At 41.8% G+C, this 15,132-nt stretch overlaps 2 protein-coding genes across 2 annotated transcripts in view; one reads left to right on the top strand and one right to left on the bottom strand.

The window, feature by feature from the left end:
* Positions 1-10,798, bottom strand: part of oxct1a (3-oxoacid CoA transferase 1a) — a 31,108-nt gene extending 20,310 nt beyond the window's left edge. Inside the window, exons 1-7 of the mRNA XM_076149346.1 lie at positions 10,620-10,798; positions 9,504-9,612; positions 8,503-8,593; positions 6,237-6,372; positions 5,642-5,791; positions 5,436-5,542; positions 4,457-4,517 (exon numbers count right to left, since the gene is read on the bottom strand). Coding sequence (XP_076005461.1) covers positions 4,457-4,517; positions 5,436-5,542; positions 5,642-5,791; positions 6,237-6,372; positions 8,503-8,593; positions 9,504-9,612; positions 10,620-10,724 — 759 coding nt within the window. The 5' untranslated portion in view covers positions 10,725-10,798. The remainder of the gene's footprint in view (positions 1-4,456; positions 4,518-5,435; positions 5,543-5,641; positions 5,792-6,236; positions 6,373-8,502; positions 8,594-9,503; positions 9,613-10,619) is intronic.
* Positions 10,799-11,466: 668 nt separating this feature from the next.
* Positions 11,467-14,955, top strand: rimoc1 (rab7a interacting mon1-ccz1 complex subunit 1). Its single transcript, XM_076149348.1, has 6 exons — positions 11,467-11,609; positions 12,323-12,432; positions 13,362-13,508; positions 13,910-14,041; positions 14,166-14,280; positions 14,511-14,955. Exons 1-6 carry the CDS (start codon positions 11,516-11,518, stop codon positions 14,744-14,746), a joined length of 834 nt encoding a protein of 277 aa, XP_076005463.1. The 5' UTR covers positions 11,467-11,515; the 3' UTR covers positions 14,747-14,955.
* Positions 14,956-15,132: the final 177 nt, after the last annotated feature.

Here is a 15,132-nt window from a genome sequence, read left to right on the forward strand (position 1 = left end):
AGTATCACTCTGAAATATTTGCTACATACCAATAAGCATACCCACTCTTGGAAACAAGTTTTTTTATACCGTCTGTCTATAGATATAACAGCAGTCTGCAGTGGATAAACATGTAAGCCCAGGCAGCCCTGCAATTACCAGCCTTTGCCCTAGAGAGGCTTCAGCTGATATACTAGGCATTAAGTCAAAAAAGTTGCAGTATTCTCGTGATGCCATCAACAGTTTGTCACCATTTTGGGGCTACAAAATGACTGACATTATGAGATTCCACTACAATCAGTCAGTCATGGCAACCCGCTCTCCCCATGCCCGGTATTTCAGTCTCGTGGGCAAAACCCATGACTAATATTTATGTATGGCGTCCAAATTGAAATGTCTGTGTTATTCCACAACCTCACTGGCCCCGTTATCATTTGAATACAATCCAAATCAGCATCTCTGAGGTCTAGGAGAAGCTGGCCATTTTTGGCGAAGTACCAACTATCATTTTTGCATTTGGCAAAATGGAAACGTCGTTGTCAGAGAGAGATTCGCAGAGGGAAAAGCACTTAGGGGGGACAGAACACACAATTTGATTAGATTGGCCATTATGACAGCAGGAACGTTAGCAACACTTTTAGCCATGTCTGTGTACATACATAGGGTTATTTAGGAGTACAAATTCTCTTGTTTTTCTCTGTTGGATTTAACCCATAGCATAAGTCAGCTGCCCTTTCTAAATGGTCCCTGAGGCTCCTCTCTCTGTCCTCTGGGAGCATTTCTCTGACGGTCCAGTACCCTGCACACGGTGACTCATCCGATCCCTCCCCTGCAAGTTTCTCTCTTTTTTATGTTATGGGAATAAGGTGGTTAAGTCCCCTGGCCACTGCCCTGTCTGTCCTGCCCTCATCCCTGATTATAACCGATTCTGAACCCCTCTGTAACTCTCTTCCTCATTCTTGGCATACTGAAAACAAAGTGCATACAATATCTACCTTTAGATGATTTGTTCACTGTATGACAATCAATATACTTATGCATATACAAGCATATGCATGTGAATACACACAAAACCCCTAAGGATGGAATCAATTACATCTCAGGCCTGGTTAGGAAAGCAAAACACACAGATTTGCTCATATACACATAAGAGGAACATGGAAGGCTTGTATGCTGACTAATGATCAAACAACAGCATTAAACACTGAGTTGGGTCTGATTCTGTCCCTGTAGCTCTCTATCCCACTGTACTGGGCCTCTGCTGTACCTGTGATAAGGGACTGACTGGACCAGCTGGACACCAAAAAACTTTCGACAATTGAATAGCAGTGTTTTGGTTGCCTAGCAACTGTGACAGGAAGCGGTGGTGATCTGTAATTGTCAAAGTGCTTTTCTGTTATCTTGTTTTCTAACATGCTCCCTTGCTTCTTGCAATATTAATCGATTTAAGTACATTTGTGTTTCAGAATATGAAATCAACAACATTCCAGTGTGTGAACAGCCTGAGGAATTAACAAGTGGTGTTGGCCATCATAACATTTTACGGCTTTGCTTGGTAAATTATAATTATATCAGTTAAATTGAGGATTTCTAAAACTGCGTATTATACGGCTCATTACGACTCACTCTAAAGATAATTTGAGCATTTAAGGTTCAGTTATTCACTTAATGACGACTGCCCAAAGTTGACAAAGGTCGACATACTGTAGTTTCACACAGTCTAGCTACTTTGTCACGACGCCAAGAGTTGTTGTTACGTCTTTGAAGCAAACCCTCTACTCTTGTTTCATCAGGCCAAAGAACATTCTCCACAAAGCATTGTGCTTTGTGAACAGCAATGCAAAACTCCAGTTGGCTTTTCTATGTTTCTCTTTCTTCTTGGGTCTTCTTCTGTGGAGCCCACTGTCATTCAGGACAGACACTGTTGTAATCTTGGAGATCAACTTGTGATCGTTTTGAAGTGCTTCACCATTCCAACTAGCCTTCTATTCAATCAGGGGTCAATTGTCCTCTTGCAGCCACGTCCAGGGAGGTTGGCTAATGTCCAGTGGACCTTAAACTTCCTGATAATATTAGCAGCCTAGTCACAGGAACATCATGGTGCTTGGAGATGGTCTTCTAGTCTTGACCTTGACCGTGTTTGGCAATTATTTCCTTCCTTATCATCTCAGACAACTCTCTTCTTTTCTCTCTCATGTCTATGTTCAGTGTGGAGCAGAGTCATTCTAAATGGGCTGAATGACTGATGATAAGATTGAAGACATCAGTGATACTAGTTAAAGAAAAAATTAATCTTGTAATTATTATCAGTACAACTTCAAAGAGGTATCAATAATTTTGTCCAGGCCATTTTCGTTTTATTATTAATATCATGTGTAGCATTGGAATTCAAAAGCATTCATTTATATTTCATTAGGAATCTTTATTAGGCAGGCAGGGGAGGCAGTAGCTCAGTGGGTAGAGCTTCCGCTTCCGCTTGGGAACCGAAGGGTCGCCGGTTCGAGTCCCTGCCGAGGTGCCCTTGAGCAAGGCACCGAACCCTCAATTGCTCCCCCCTCTGCGAAGGGTGGTAATATATAATGTAAGTCGCTTTGGATAAAAGCGTCTGCCAAATGATCGTAATGTAATGTAATGTATTAAACAAGAACGAGGACATTAGTTTTTCTGTCTTTCTGAAAAGGTAAAATAAATTGATAACCATAGAGTGTGAGGGAGGCGGTTTTTAAAAGTAACTCAATATCTTGCATAGTGTCCTGCAGCAACTAGAAATGGATGATCAAAGAGCATTTAGTCGATATGCTGATAACAAGCGTCTGAACGAGCCATTTGTTAGGGCAGGAAATGAAAAAGAGGAAATCCACAAATCTGTGACGCTCACGGTGATCATCACACTGCATTTAGTGCGGACAGGGAACAACAGATTGAATCCAAAATGGATTTATGTTTAAATGAATATGAATGAAATTAGTAAACATTTAATTTAACTTAATATATAGTATAAAACAATGTGTGGGGATGTGTTTTGGTTAGGTTTGCTGATTATAATGTCATTCAGATATAGGTCATAACATCTCCTTAGGCTACACCTACATCTAGTAATCCATTTAAAAAGATTGTCCCTTCATTTTGCGTCCTTTAGCAATTATGATTTGATTATTATAAGCATCTAGTTCAATGGCCGTTTTCACAATGTTTGTCTGAGCTTATTAACTGAAATGTGTCACCTGCATCCTGTGTGTATGTGTGTGTGGCTAACAGCTCAACCTTTCATTCCCTCCGTTTCTCATTCCCATCATTCCTGCCACTCTCCATCGTATGGAGTCTATAGTAGAAATGCAACATAGTCGTAAAACGCTTCTTAGAAATGAAAAGACGAACGTCTACTTTAGTACCTAAGCCTGAACCACACACACACACACACACACACACACACAATAAGCAGGAGACCACAATGGATAAAGGTTTGTGTAGGTCGTTCAATATTAAACATGAGCAATAACCCTTGCATCCCATCTCCTCTCCCTAAACAGGGCGACTTTATCACTCCTGTCAAGATGAAAATTGCAGCTCCAGAAGCAATTGTGCCACTTTTTGGTGGCATTATTGCTGTTAGAGCACTTAGTCCCAGCATTCCTGAAGAAGATTGAACAATTGATATTGCACGATAACATTCTGCATCAGTCGCTACCGCCATGCCAACCATTACCATGTCACTATGACCAATCACTGCTGAGGCACCGAATGAGCGATCAAGCAAGACGGTTGAATTGCTAGAAATATCTGTAGCAGACCAACAACAGCAGTTCTCAAGTGGTGGAAATTTCAAAGCCGGGCCCATGGACTGATTGAAAATAGACTGGGAAGTCTGTGATTATTATTAGAGACCCTCCTGAAGAGAATTATTTTCTCAAAACCTCTTGTGTTCTATGGTTTTCACACACGACTCGTCTCCCTTCTGCACTCTGAATGGAAGTTGGTCCGCATAGCGTAAAGCTGCGTCGGTGTTTGTTGGTCGGAGACGAGCAGAAATCAAGAATCACACGTCTACGCAGTCAAATGTTAGACTGGTTAACCGATAACCAGACAGATGGAATGAAACTAGCTTTGGCACACTTTCCCTCTCACTGCTGTTGGCCATGGTCAGGCAGATAAGGATTAAAAGCTTAATCTTTCTCGTCTATAAATATTCATGGCGTTCTAAGAATTACACTCAAAGGTCTATAAATCGTCCCATCAGCCTGTGGGGATGCACTTCTGAGAGATCAACTTTTTCCGATGGATGTGGTTTATCAAAAAGGACTCATTTGACTAACCTCCCTGTTATGTAGGGGCACACAGAACCTTTTCCTGAAGAATTGACTGTCCACACTACGAATAAAGTCTCATAAACACACAGATAAGATGTTTTAATAATTACTGTGTGACTTTATAAAGCAGCAGGTTTACAAACAGATGATGTTCTAGTGGATGAGCTTACCTCTACTATGGTGGTTTTGGCTGCCTTGCACATGGGCTGGTTAAAGTTCCGGGCTGTTTTCCTGAAGAGAAGAAGAAAAAAGGGTTATATGAGGCCAAGTAATGCTCTTGAGCTTCCTAATGAAAAAGCTTTTAACAGTAACACAGGTTGCACAGCGGGGAAGTGCATTGAACTGAAATTGTTGTAACGCAACGGTATGTTTGCAGTTTTCTGGAGTACACTGCCCTCTGGTGGAGACATACTGTATTACATAGATTCATTTCAACCATTCTGTATGAGCACCAGCGAGTTCCTCTCACTTCATGCTTTCTTTTTATGGCACAGACGACCTTAAATGCTCATCGTATGTTTCCTACAGAGGGGTAATGATTAGCCAAGCTACCAGCACAGACACAGAGCACACGACCCATTTGTCATTTCTTAGAGAGATCTCAGGTGCACACATATTAAAAGTATTTAAAATGCATTTGAGAATTATTTCTTAGCATCTTGGAGATAAAGACAGTAAAGATAATTCATAACATAACCCCAACACCCTTGACAGTAATGACCCACCGATGGGTTGATTAATTCTGAGGGAAACTTTATGAATGAGCTTTAATATTATGCTGCTTATAACTAGATTGTTTATGACATACCCTGTTTATAGTCTTTATAGTACCAAAGTAATTTTGTTAATTTAGAGGAAAATCCCTTTCCATTGCTGTTACACTGCTATCTCTCTGTGACCATGTGACCCCAGCAGCAGCATGTACTGAATGTTGTGCAAACACGACAAGGTGACCCAAAGACAAAGTCAACTCAAAAACACTAAATACTGGCTTTGCTGTGATTTACAATGTGATGAGAGACGTCACAAACTAAGTGGGTTGTAGTTCACCTTTAACAAAAACCTGCTGCTAGTTCAGAATGAAAGCCTTCACCAAGCCTTGACTCTTCTTCCCCCCTCTGCCTCATGTTTAAGCATTTCATCACATACCTGAACGTAATGTTTCCAGCCTTGTCTGCCCTCCATGCCTTGACGAGAGCAAAGTCTCCAGTGATGGCCTTCTCCATAATGTAGTGCCGGCCATTGAACTCCTGCACCTGTGTACAAAATATCACATTTCAATGAGTGAGTGGCACTGACTGCAGTGGAACAAGGAGCCCTTTATCCTTCCTCCGACCAAATGGCATAGTACTCACCTCTCTCTTCTCGCTAGCGATGGCAATGCTTCCATCTTTATTATACTTGATAGGAGAGCCTCCCTCCTGGATCAGTGTGCCATAGCCAGTAGCTGTAAAAAAGGCTGGAATCCCAGCACCCCCAGCTCTGATCCTCTCAGCTAGAGTGCCCTGTGGGAAAGAAGCCACACATTCAGATGAATGCAACAGAGCAAAGCCTTGCTGCATGCCTCTGCCACTGTGAAGTAGAACAGAGGTAGAGTCTGCATGCATTTGTTGGTTTGTCAGTTCATCTCCCTCATTGTTACCACCACTGTTGAGTCCTTTGGCAAGAAGCAAGATGAGCTTCTGTTCCCATAATACTGCTAAAGTAAGATTTAAGATACTTTTTATTGTCATATTACATGCAATTCACAATCAAATCACATGCAATTGAAATTGAAGTGAAGATGCCACCGAAGCCAATAGATAAGCCTGCGGTTGAACCAGGCAGCTTTCAGATGTGAATGCATGCATGTAGCTTTATGAGTGTAGGGAATAAAGGTATTGAGATGCCAATGCTGGTCAAACCTTCCCTGGATAAACAAGGGTTTTTGTCGTAGTTTTCCTCACTGACCTGTGGCGTTAGTTCCACTTCCAGCTCTCCTGACAGATACTGTCGCTCAAACTCTGCATTCTCCCCAACGTACGACGAGATCATCCTCTTGATCTGCTTGGTCTTGAGAAGCAGGCCCAGGCCAAAGTTATCCACTCTGCAGAAAACAAACAAACACACTTGGTGCGCAACTCTTGACGTTCCCTGCCTCTGCAACAGCGTGCCAACACAACAACACTGCATGCTGGGACTTTAAATGGAATCCCTTTAGATGGGGATCATCTTTTTCCACAAGGCAGTGCAATATCATGGGACAACACAAGGAGCAGTCAGTCATTAAAGGGATCACACCTATTCTACCTTTCAGTGTGTAGTATTGTGTAGATCAGTATCACAAGCTGAATCTGAGCTCTCTGTCTGATTATTAGTTAATGCTGATGTGCTCAGATCAGTTACATATGAACACTTCCTGTTGACCTCTCTCTCACTCTCGCACGTCCTCTCTCACTTTCTCTCTCTCAACATTCAAAAGCTTTTGACCTACATTAACTGTTACTTTCACAGTACGATGCCATCTGACTCTCAAAACACACACACACACACACACACACACACACACACACACACACACACACACACACACACACACACACACACACACACACACACACACACACACACACACACACACACACACACACACACACACACACACACACACACACACACACACACACACACACACACACACACACCCTTCCATTACATTCTCCCTCTAGCTTACACAAACACACACATTTCTGTTCTTATTCCTACACACAAGACTGAGAGAAGGAACGATGCTTTTCTCTCACACTGTGTTACCCTGCAGGGTTATTGTGTGACTAGGATTGTCAGGTTGAGCTCTCTGGGCCGATTCAAGCGTCACAGTTGTAAGGACAAGGACAAGTCACTCATTAACCTTCATAAAACTACATAAAATATAAAAATTATATTGGGCCCTTGTCCTGGGATAAAAGATGAAAGTAAAAACCTTATCTAACATCTTATCAAGTCATTCCCACCCTGCATGATTCTTGTTTGCATACCTAAACAGCAACTCATCTATAATATGCACCTACGCCTTAATCTGTAAATCTAGTTTGAGCCTTTTGCTATACTGCTGTGTCAGAGCTAAATAATCTGACCTTGTGTGCTGCACCACCTCCTCTCATCTCATATTACACGCCGTGAGGAGCGCAGCATGCTAGTGTTGTATGAAGCATTCACTCAATGGCTGCACTACAGGTTGGAGATTAAGACTGTGTGCCAGAGGGCTGTGCTCACTATTTACATTACTCCCCTGCATGACTACTGGGATCAGACTACTGTGCATTTCATGAGACGTTGTGTCAATCCCTAGGATCATGTCTTTACTTGCTTATTCTCCTAATTTAAATCTGAATTAAAAGTGAAGTGAAGCACCGACTCTACTTGTTCAGCAAGTTTCAGTATAGAGGCTTATTGGATGGAGAGTTTTCCATATTAGACGCACTTAATCAACAACTCAACAACTACAATTTACATAACTATCACTTTCCCCCCCTCCACCTCTACACAGCCAGGAACATTAAATAAGATTAAGCTGCGATTAAATAGTAATGGTTGTCAACAAAGTGTATGTAAATTTAAAAATATGGTGTAAAGTCAAATGGATAAGGAGAATAGAACATGTCGGCTTGTTCCTGGACTGACTCAACTCAGTGACCGGCTTCAAACACCCTTTAAAGCAAACATTTTGAGCTTCTGTTCCAATATCAATATGGTAAAGTCCAAGAGAAGTCTACCAAAGAAGTACTCATGCAAAACACACTCACATAATATCAGCTCATCTGTTCGCTGTTGTCGCACTCCACATTTCTTTATTTTCTATGTATAAAATGTGAAAGATATTCTTTACATCAACAAGACTGATTCCTGCAGTTAAAGGAGGCCGAGAGTCTGCTGTGAGCATAATGGAGGGTGGAGGTGGTGCAGGATTTCAAAGATTAGATAAGATTCAACTTAATTGTCATTGCACAGAGTACTGAGACGACAGAATGCTGTTTAGCATCTAACCAGAACCAGAACCAGAACCTGCACTTCATTTTCAAAAAGCAGTAAAGTGCAGATGGAGGAGCTTTAAAATTCACCTGGAGGCTGCATTGGTGGTGCAGGGGCAAAGTTCTAGCCCACCAAAGTGACCTGGAAGCTGGGGATAGGAGGTCAAACTAGCGGAAAGTACCCAAAGTACCCTTTACTCACTTACCCTGCATTGTTGCTGACTGCTGTGAGACCCTTAACACCAGTCTTCAGTAAACTGTTGATAAGATTCTCTGGGATGCCGCATAATCCAAAGCCTGTGTTGGAATGCAAAAAGTAATTTAAACATTTTATACACACTCGGGTCAAGCTTTCACTCGTCTTTAACTCACACAATTTAATTATGATTTAATGACTGTGTAATTCTCCCTAACCACAACATACCATAGATATGCATAGGTCTGTTTTCTGGGCTTCAATAGTTTGCCTTGTAGTGTTATACAGTATAATATATCCTATAATCACTGACTTAAAACCATCCTCATCCTAAAATACTAAAATAGCCTAGATTAGATCCCTGAATATGCTGAAATTGTAATAGATTACAAGCGGCCCACAGGTAATTATAGGTCTGTGTGTGTTATATCATGTGATGCTGAGTTGAGGCAGTGTGTTTTTTTTTTACCCTTGAAAGATAGTGACACAGTGGAAAACATTCAACAATGGCACACCAGGCCGGACTATAAATATGAGCTGTGGAATGTGTGTGTGCTGTGGATACAAGGAATCTATCAGCATGGCAACTTCAATAATACTCTGATTAAAGCACAAATCACTTGTTTTCAATTATGTATACACAGTAATGTACACACAGTATGCTTGCTCTGATTAACAACACTAGTTTACCTAGGTAGACTTATTTATTCAGGCATGTAAGCCTCAGTCACTGCCTCATAAAACTGCTTCATAATAGGTGGCAGAAATCTTACAACTATTAGGAGCTGCACTTTTAACTGTGCTGGTTTGTAAGTGTATGAGTTATAGGCCATCATTAAGCGAGCAAACTCACTTTGTCTCTAAAATTAACATAACTGCAGGATCAGTTAAGCCTTAATGCAGCCACATGTGGATGTATTACAAAGGCTATTTCCCTACATTGTTATTATGGTAAAGTATGTACTGCATGTAGTCTTCCCACAGCTCTCGACTTGTGTTAGTGAATCTTACCTCCCACCAGAATAGTAGCATCATTGGGAATGTCTTTTACTGCCTCTGAAGGATCGGTGTAGAACTGTGAATTCCTCTGGCTGGAAGTGGAAAAGTAACAGCCACAGGTCTGTCGATAGAGCAAGATGGAGAAAAAGCTTTACAAAAAGTGGCATTTTCATTTCTTTAACCAGCAATAGTAACTCGGTATAAGAGACACGCTAGATGTCTGAGGCAAACTACTATTTTTGCACAGTTTAAAGTCACTCTTACCTGCCACTGGACATAATATGCAAATTAACGACCACGGTAATAGCTCTTCAATTAATTAGGGCAACTTAAGAGGAGTTTAATAGCGATACAGTGCAATTCATTTGTTCTAATTTGTTGTTATCTACCTGTACATACATTAGTGAAGACTTATATTGAAGAAATGCTGCATCGCCCTTTCTTCCAATGTTGTTCAAATACAAAACAGATCATTCGCCCATTCATTATGTGATAACACTTCAGATATGACTCATAAAAACTCTGTAAGCATTTTACTATTCTAATAAAACTGCAGTGGCATCTATCCAGTAAACTCTGCCCAGGAGCAAGGAAGTCATTCATACTGCAATCATAACCGGGTGGAAATATTATTCTTCTCAAGAGTGTGTGCGTGTGTGTTTGAGTGTGTGCATAAGTGCTGGTAGGGGTGAACTGTGTGCAGTGTGTGGCCAGTTCACCCCCAACACACACACGCACACACACACACAATGCATCACGTGCTGCGTACGTTAATAGCAGAGTACTTCCTTTGCTTAAAGACACTTATCTATGCAGTGAAAAATGTGCTCAAAATCCACATGAGGCATACATAAAAGTTCTTTAAAAGCCTTAAATGACTTCACGTTTACGTCCTTGCAGCCACGCTAGTAAGGTCAGGCAATGTTATCGATTTCCCGGCCACAGTTATACATCATGCAAATCAAAACATACATAAAAACTGCCAAAGTAACAAGATTCCCTAAATGCAGCATGACAGCACGCTGTTGTCCCAGCTGTATCCTCACAATAGATGTGACCTTTTAGTACACATTCTGCACCAAGAGCGGCCGTTTCACGCCGTTTAACGTTCCGCTTGTATTTACCAACCTTGCTCAGTGAGTTGCCGCCGATGTTGGCTTTAACTCTGCAGACCCCATTCAGCTTCTTGTAGATTAGATTCTCCGCTGTGCTCAGTACTTTGAGGGCCGCCATATTCTGGAGCTGTTTGGTGACGAGTATGTGTGGCGCTCCAGCTGGGGGGAAGCGACGACAGTAACACAGCGCTTAGTAAGTCGATGCTGGCGGGCACTGCGCCGCCATTGGCTGAGACCTGAAATGGGCGAAAAGGCTCATTTTAATTTAACCATTTCACCGCTGCTGGTTCGACGCGCACCTCAGTCGAACAGCCGCTTTTCAAATCTTTTATGTCATTGCGGGTTGCCATCTTCTATAACGTGCAGGATTTAACTGTTCCCCACTGTTCAAGAACTCGATTACGTCATATTTCCAACCCTCATAATTAATAACCACAAGAGTTTATTATTTTGGTCTTTATGGAATAAAGTTGATTCGTTATTGTAGTGACACGTCTATTGAGCACAGATTGGAGAGGACGAGACTAAGAAACCTTAATTTTAACTGTTTGATTAGAACACCAAACTTCAAAGTCAAATGTTCGTCCAAATGTACATACCTAGAGGGACAACAAATGCGTCAGAGCAACGTATATACAGTTACAACCGTGACGTCACCAACTAACACATTCACAAAAAACGAAGGCACAAAAAGATATTTAATTGTTTATCTTACACTTTATGAAATACCAATAACCCCCTTAATCTTGTCTTTTTGCAGTAATATTTTCCCTGTTATTTACTGGTTATTGTTATTTTCTATAGCGATTTACAATTACATTTTTTTCAATAAAGTTCCATTAAAAAAACAGAATAAACACTCATTGTGCACGTGAGTGAGCCCTGCTCACGTGACCAATACTTTTAGTCATGGCCGACGACTACATGCGACAAGGTTTTGAGTTGGAGAGAAGGATATTTGAGTTGGACATTAAGTGTTCTAGTCTCAAAACTGAGAAACAAGGTACCAGCGTGCTGTAGTTTGAGTGTAGCCGCCTCTGCTCGCTCTCTGCGCCGCGGAGCTACGGCCCACACACCCGCTCACTTTACTAGCTAGCCAGCTAGCGCTATCTAGCTCGATGCTACCATAACAACAGCGGCTGTGTGATGAAACGGCATCTTATGAAACAACTAAAGCTACGTTTACATAGCGATTGACAGAGTGTGAGGCGCTGGGCGGATAAAGTTGCACTAAGTTTTACTAGAATACGTTATTTTAATTGGAATGTTTGCCAGCTAGTTGACGGAGTCACATAATTGTCTGCTTGTTCTGAATGACAGCTAACGACAGTTCGCTAGCGTTACCAAACCATCTGGCAGATAAATGTTAAGCTCCTAATGAGAAACTTATTTATGCGGTGAAATTAATTATGTCAAGATGTAATGTTTACTTACAAGGACACGACACTGCGTAGTTGTTAGATGTGACGTTAGCTTGTGGGATATTGTATCAACTGTTCGACTGCGCAGTCGTAATGTAGTATATGTTATGTATGCGATAATGCCAAACATCGTCTTTTGAATAACGAATAACGAACTATTGATGCTACCAAGTCATGAAATACTATAAGCTAGATCATTTTCTATCAACATGGCGGCTAAGTGATGAGTTTTGGTGAAACATAATGAGTCAACACTGTGTAACATGTTGTTATTTTTCTTATGGTTCTTCTCTAGATGACGACTATTTACAGAATGCTTCTGCCATATTAGAAAAGTTGAAAAGCTTTTACAGACAAGGAGGAGAGAGTAGCAGCGTCTCCAAGCTGCTGCAGGATTACACACAGGTATGTATTTGTTAACAACAACATGGACAAACCTAGAGTTTGGGAAGTAAAACTATTGTAATGTACGTGTAATTAGTATTTGGGAGCAGATATCCTAAGGGCTGAGGTTTAGATGTAATGAAATGAGTCTCCGTCTCCATTCATGTCCTCTGCTACCTGCTCTGTGTTGGTCTGTCATCAATAGTTGAATTGTTCAGCTTAACTGAGGGCCACAGAACTGACCTGACCCTCAGTGTGAGCAGCATTCTCAAAAGCTGGTCAGAGTTTTACATTGTGTGGTGCTGCTTTGGGCTTTTCTGTCTTTGTTAAGCTTCACCTCTGTTCATAATAACTGTTTGAAAGCTACAAACTAAATGATGGGATGGAGGGTCACCAAAAATACAAAATAGAAATCGTTAGAAACTCGAAATTAAACTGGAATTATACCAGAAATGTGAGAAAGGAAATAGTGTAGAAATGAACAAGTGAAGTGGAACTAAAATGCCCTTGCTGTTCTACCAAAGAAGCTCATTCATTGGTGCAATTTTGTGCTGAATGTCAATTCATCCATGTTTGATTAATTGTCAACCAATGACATCATGCAGCTTGCCTTTATCTGATGAGTGAAATGATTGAAGTGGTCATGCCTGTTGCTACTCCCTTCATCCCAGCAGATATTCTGACTGTCAGAGCAGGAAAATGATTGTTAAGTGTACTAATGAACCAGCATGCACAATACAACGCCCCTATCCATCCTGTTCCTTTATAGAATGCAGCAATTATTTATATTATCATCGCCTGTGCTTTTTCTGTCATGACCATTCAAAATCTCGACTTTGAAATTGTCCATTGTGACCATGTGGTGATTCTTGACCTTCTCAGGTTCCATCTGTTGTGTTGTGATCTCCAATCCTGTGTCCTTACATCTGTGTGTTTTCTTCATTGTTTAGGTGATACTAGACATCACGTTTTATGAAGAGAATAAGTTGGTTGACCAGGAGTTCCCGGAAGACTGTTCACCATTTAAAATCCAGCAGCTGCTGCAGGACCTAACGGAGCCGGAGGTTTTGGCAGGAAGACTGGCACCGGCCCAAGAGGTGCATATGGAAATAGCTTATATGTGCTGATGTTTCTGTGCCACTGCGGCATAGAGAGCTTGTTGGGTGCAGATTTGGCTCGACTCCCCTGAGGATTGAGCAGTATTGTATAAATTTCTGCTGAGTCATTTTTTACCTGAAGTAATTTTAGCTCATGGGAACAAAGAGGGCCGGGGATCTTTAAGGTGATCACAGGAGACTATAGATGTGGAAATGTATTGCACAGTTTTACTTTTACTTTGGAAAGCAAGTTAAACACAACAAATCCAGTTTTTGATAGATCCATCAACTAAGTTTGCGGCAAATGTAATGGAAGTGCAGAGCTCATTGAAGTGTCGGTTTGAGGATCACATTGTCTCAATCAATCTGTCTGGTTTGGTGTGTGTGTGTGTGTGTGTTAGGTGCAGTCAGTGCTGGGCCTGGAGCTGTTGGAGTGCCTCTACTGGAGACGTGGAGCTCTGCTGTACATGTACTGCCACACCCTTCATCAGCGTAAACAATGGATTAAGAAAAACAAAGACACGTTCCTTAAGGTAGGACATTGGGATAAACGGGAGGAGATGCATTTTTGTTTTTACTCTTGAATATTGCTGTGGTTTCTGCTGATCCTGACATGAGGCCTGATGTTCCCCTGCTCTGTTTTCTCTTTACCTCCAGTGTATTCAAGAGGGTGTGCGTTACCTGATGAGGATGCTGCAGGTGAGAAACTCTGTGAAACTCAATGACGGGGTGGTGCTCCATGACAGTGACACAGCCAGCTTCCTGTCTGAAGGTAAATATGTGGTCCGGCGTCCTCACTCCAGTCAAACATCTAATGTGATTAGTCCACACACATGAATCCATCATTTTAACGGAGGCACATCAAGCATTATGAAGATTGAAGGCTTGGAAATATAACATAACAGCTCTGCTATGCTCTTACTGGAGTCAGTTTGGTGAAATCAGTGTGACAAACCATGAATGTCCGCCCCAGTAAAGCCAGCTGCTTCTGTCTTCATCCAGGTATCTTCTCAGACACCCACCTCTTGACAATGATGTACATTGGGGAAATGTGCTTCTGGGCAGTGAAGTACGAGGACTGCAGCGCTGATAGCATGGATCGCAAAGAAGACCGTCTCCAGTTTCGGGACATTGGCACGCAGATCCTGAATAAATACGTGCTGGCCTGCGAGGGTCCTCTGCAGGGCCAGGGCTGGAACACTGAGAATGCCAAGGAGATCCTTAGTATTTTACAGTGAGCTTCCGTTTTGATGTTGCCTTCAGGCACAGATCAGAGATCAGTATTCAAATGTGTGTCATCACTAAATAAAATGCACCCCCGTCACGTGGGGTGTGATGTTGTGGAAGGATAGGAGAGAGAATGCGAAGGAAGTGTAGTAGATGAAAGCAATCCTCGGATCAGTGTCTACAGGCAACCTCTGCCCACGCCAAACGGCTCTGGCCAAAGCAGGTGATTGAGAAGCGGCAAAGTAGTTGTAAAATTGTCAGGGGGAAGCAGAGGGGAGCTAAATAATCCATATTTGTTGCTGGCCTGCTTTAAAAAAAAAAAAAACCCATCACCCTGATTCCAGACTCTGGGCTGGGACACTTGTTTTGCTCTGAGAATGTGGTACAATAACATTAA

This window comes from Genypterus blacodes, unplaced genomic scaffold, assembly GCF_046128005.1.
Source record: "Genypterus blacodes isolate CSIRO-AG114 ecotype Tasmania unplaced genomic scaffold, CSIRO-AGI_Gbla_v1 ptg000045l_1, whole genome shotgun sequence".
Taxonomy (NCBI): domain Eukaryota; kingdom Metazoa; phylum Chordata; class Actinopteri; order Ophidiiformes; family Ophidiidae; genus Genypterus; species Genypterus blacodes.

Bases quoted from the DNA above. Each gene is read 5' to 3' on its own strand.
- rimoc1 (XM_076149348.1), top strand. From the start codon at position 11,516: ATGGCCGACGACTACATGCGACAAGGTTTTGAGTTGGAGAGAAGGATA. The intron at 11,610-12,322 runs GTACCAGCGTGC...GTTCTTCTCTAG, and splicing joins TCTCAAAACTGAGAAACAAG to ATGACGACTATTTACAGAAT. The intron at 14,042-14,165 runs GTAGGACATTGG...CTTTACCTCCAG, and splicing joins ACAAAGACACGTTCCTTAAG to TGTATTCAAGAGGGTGTGCG.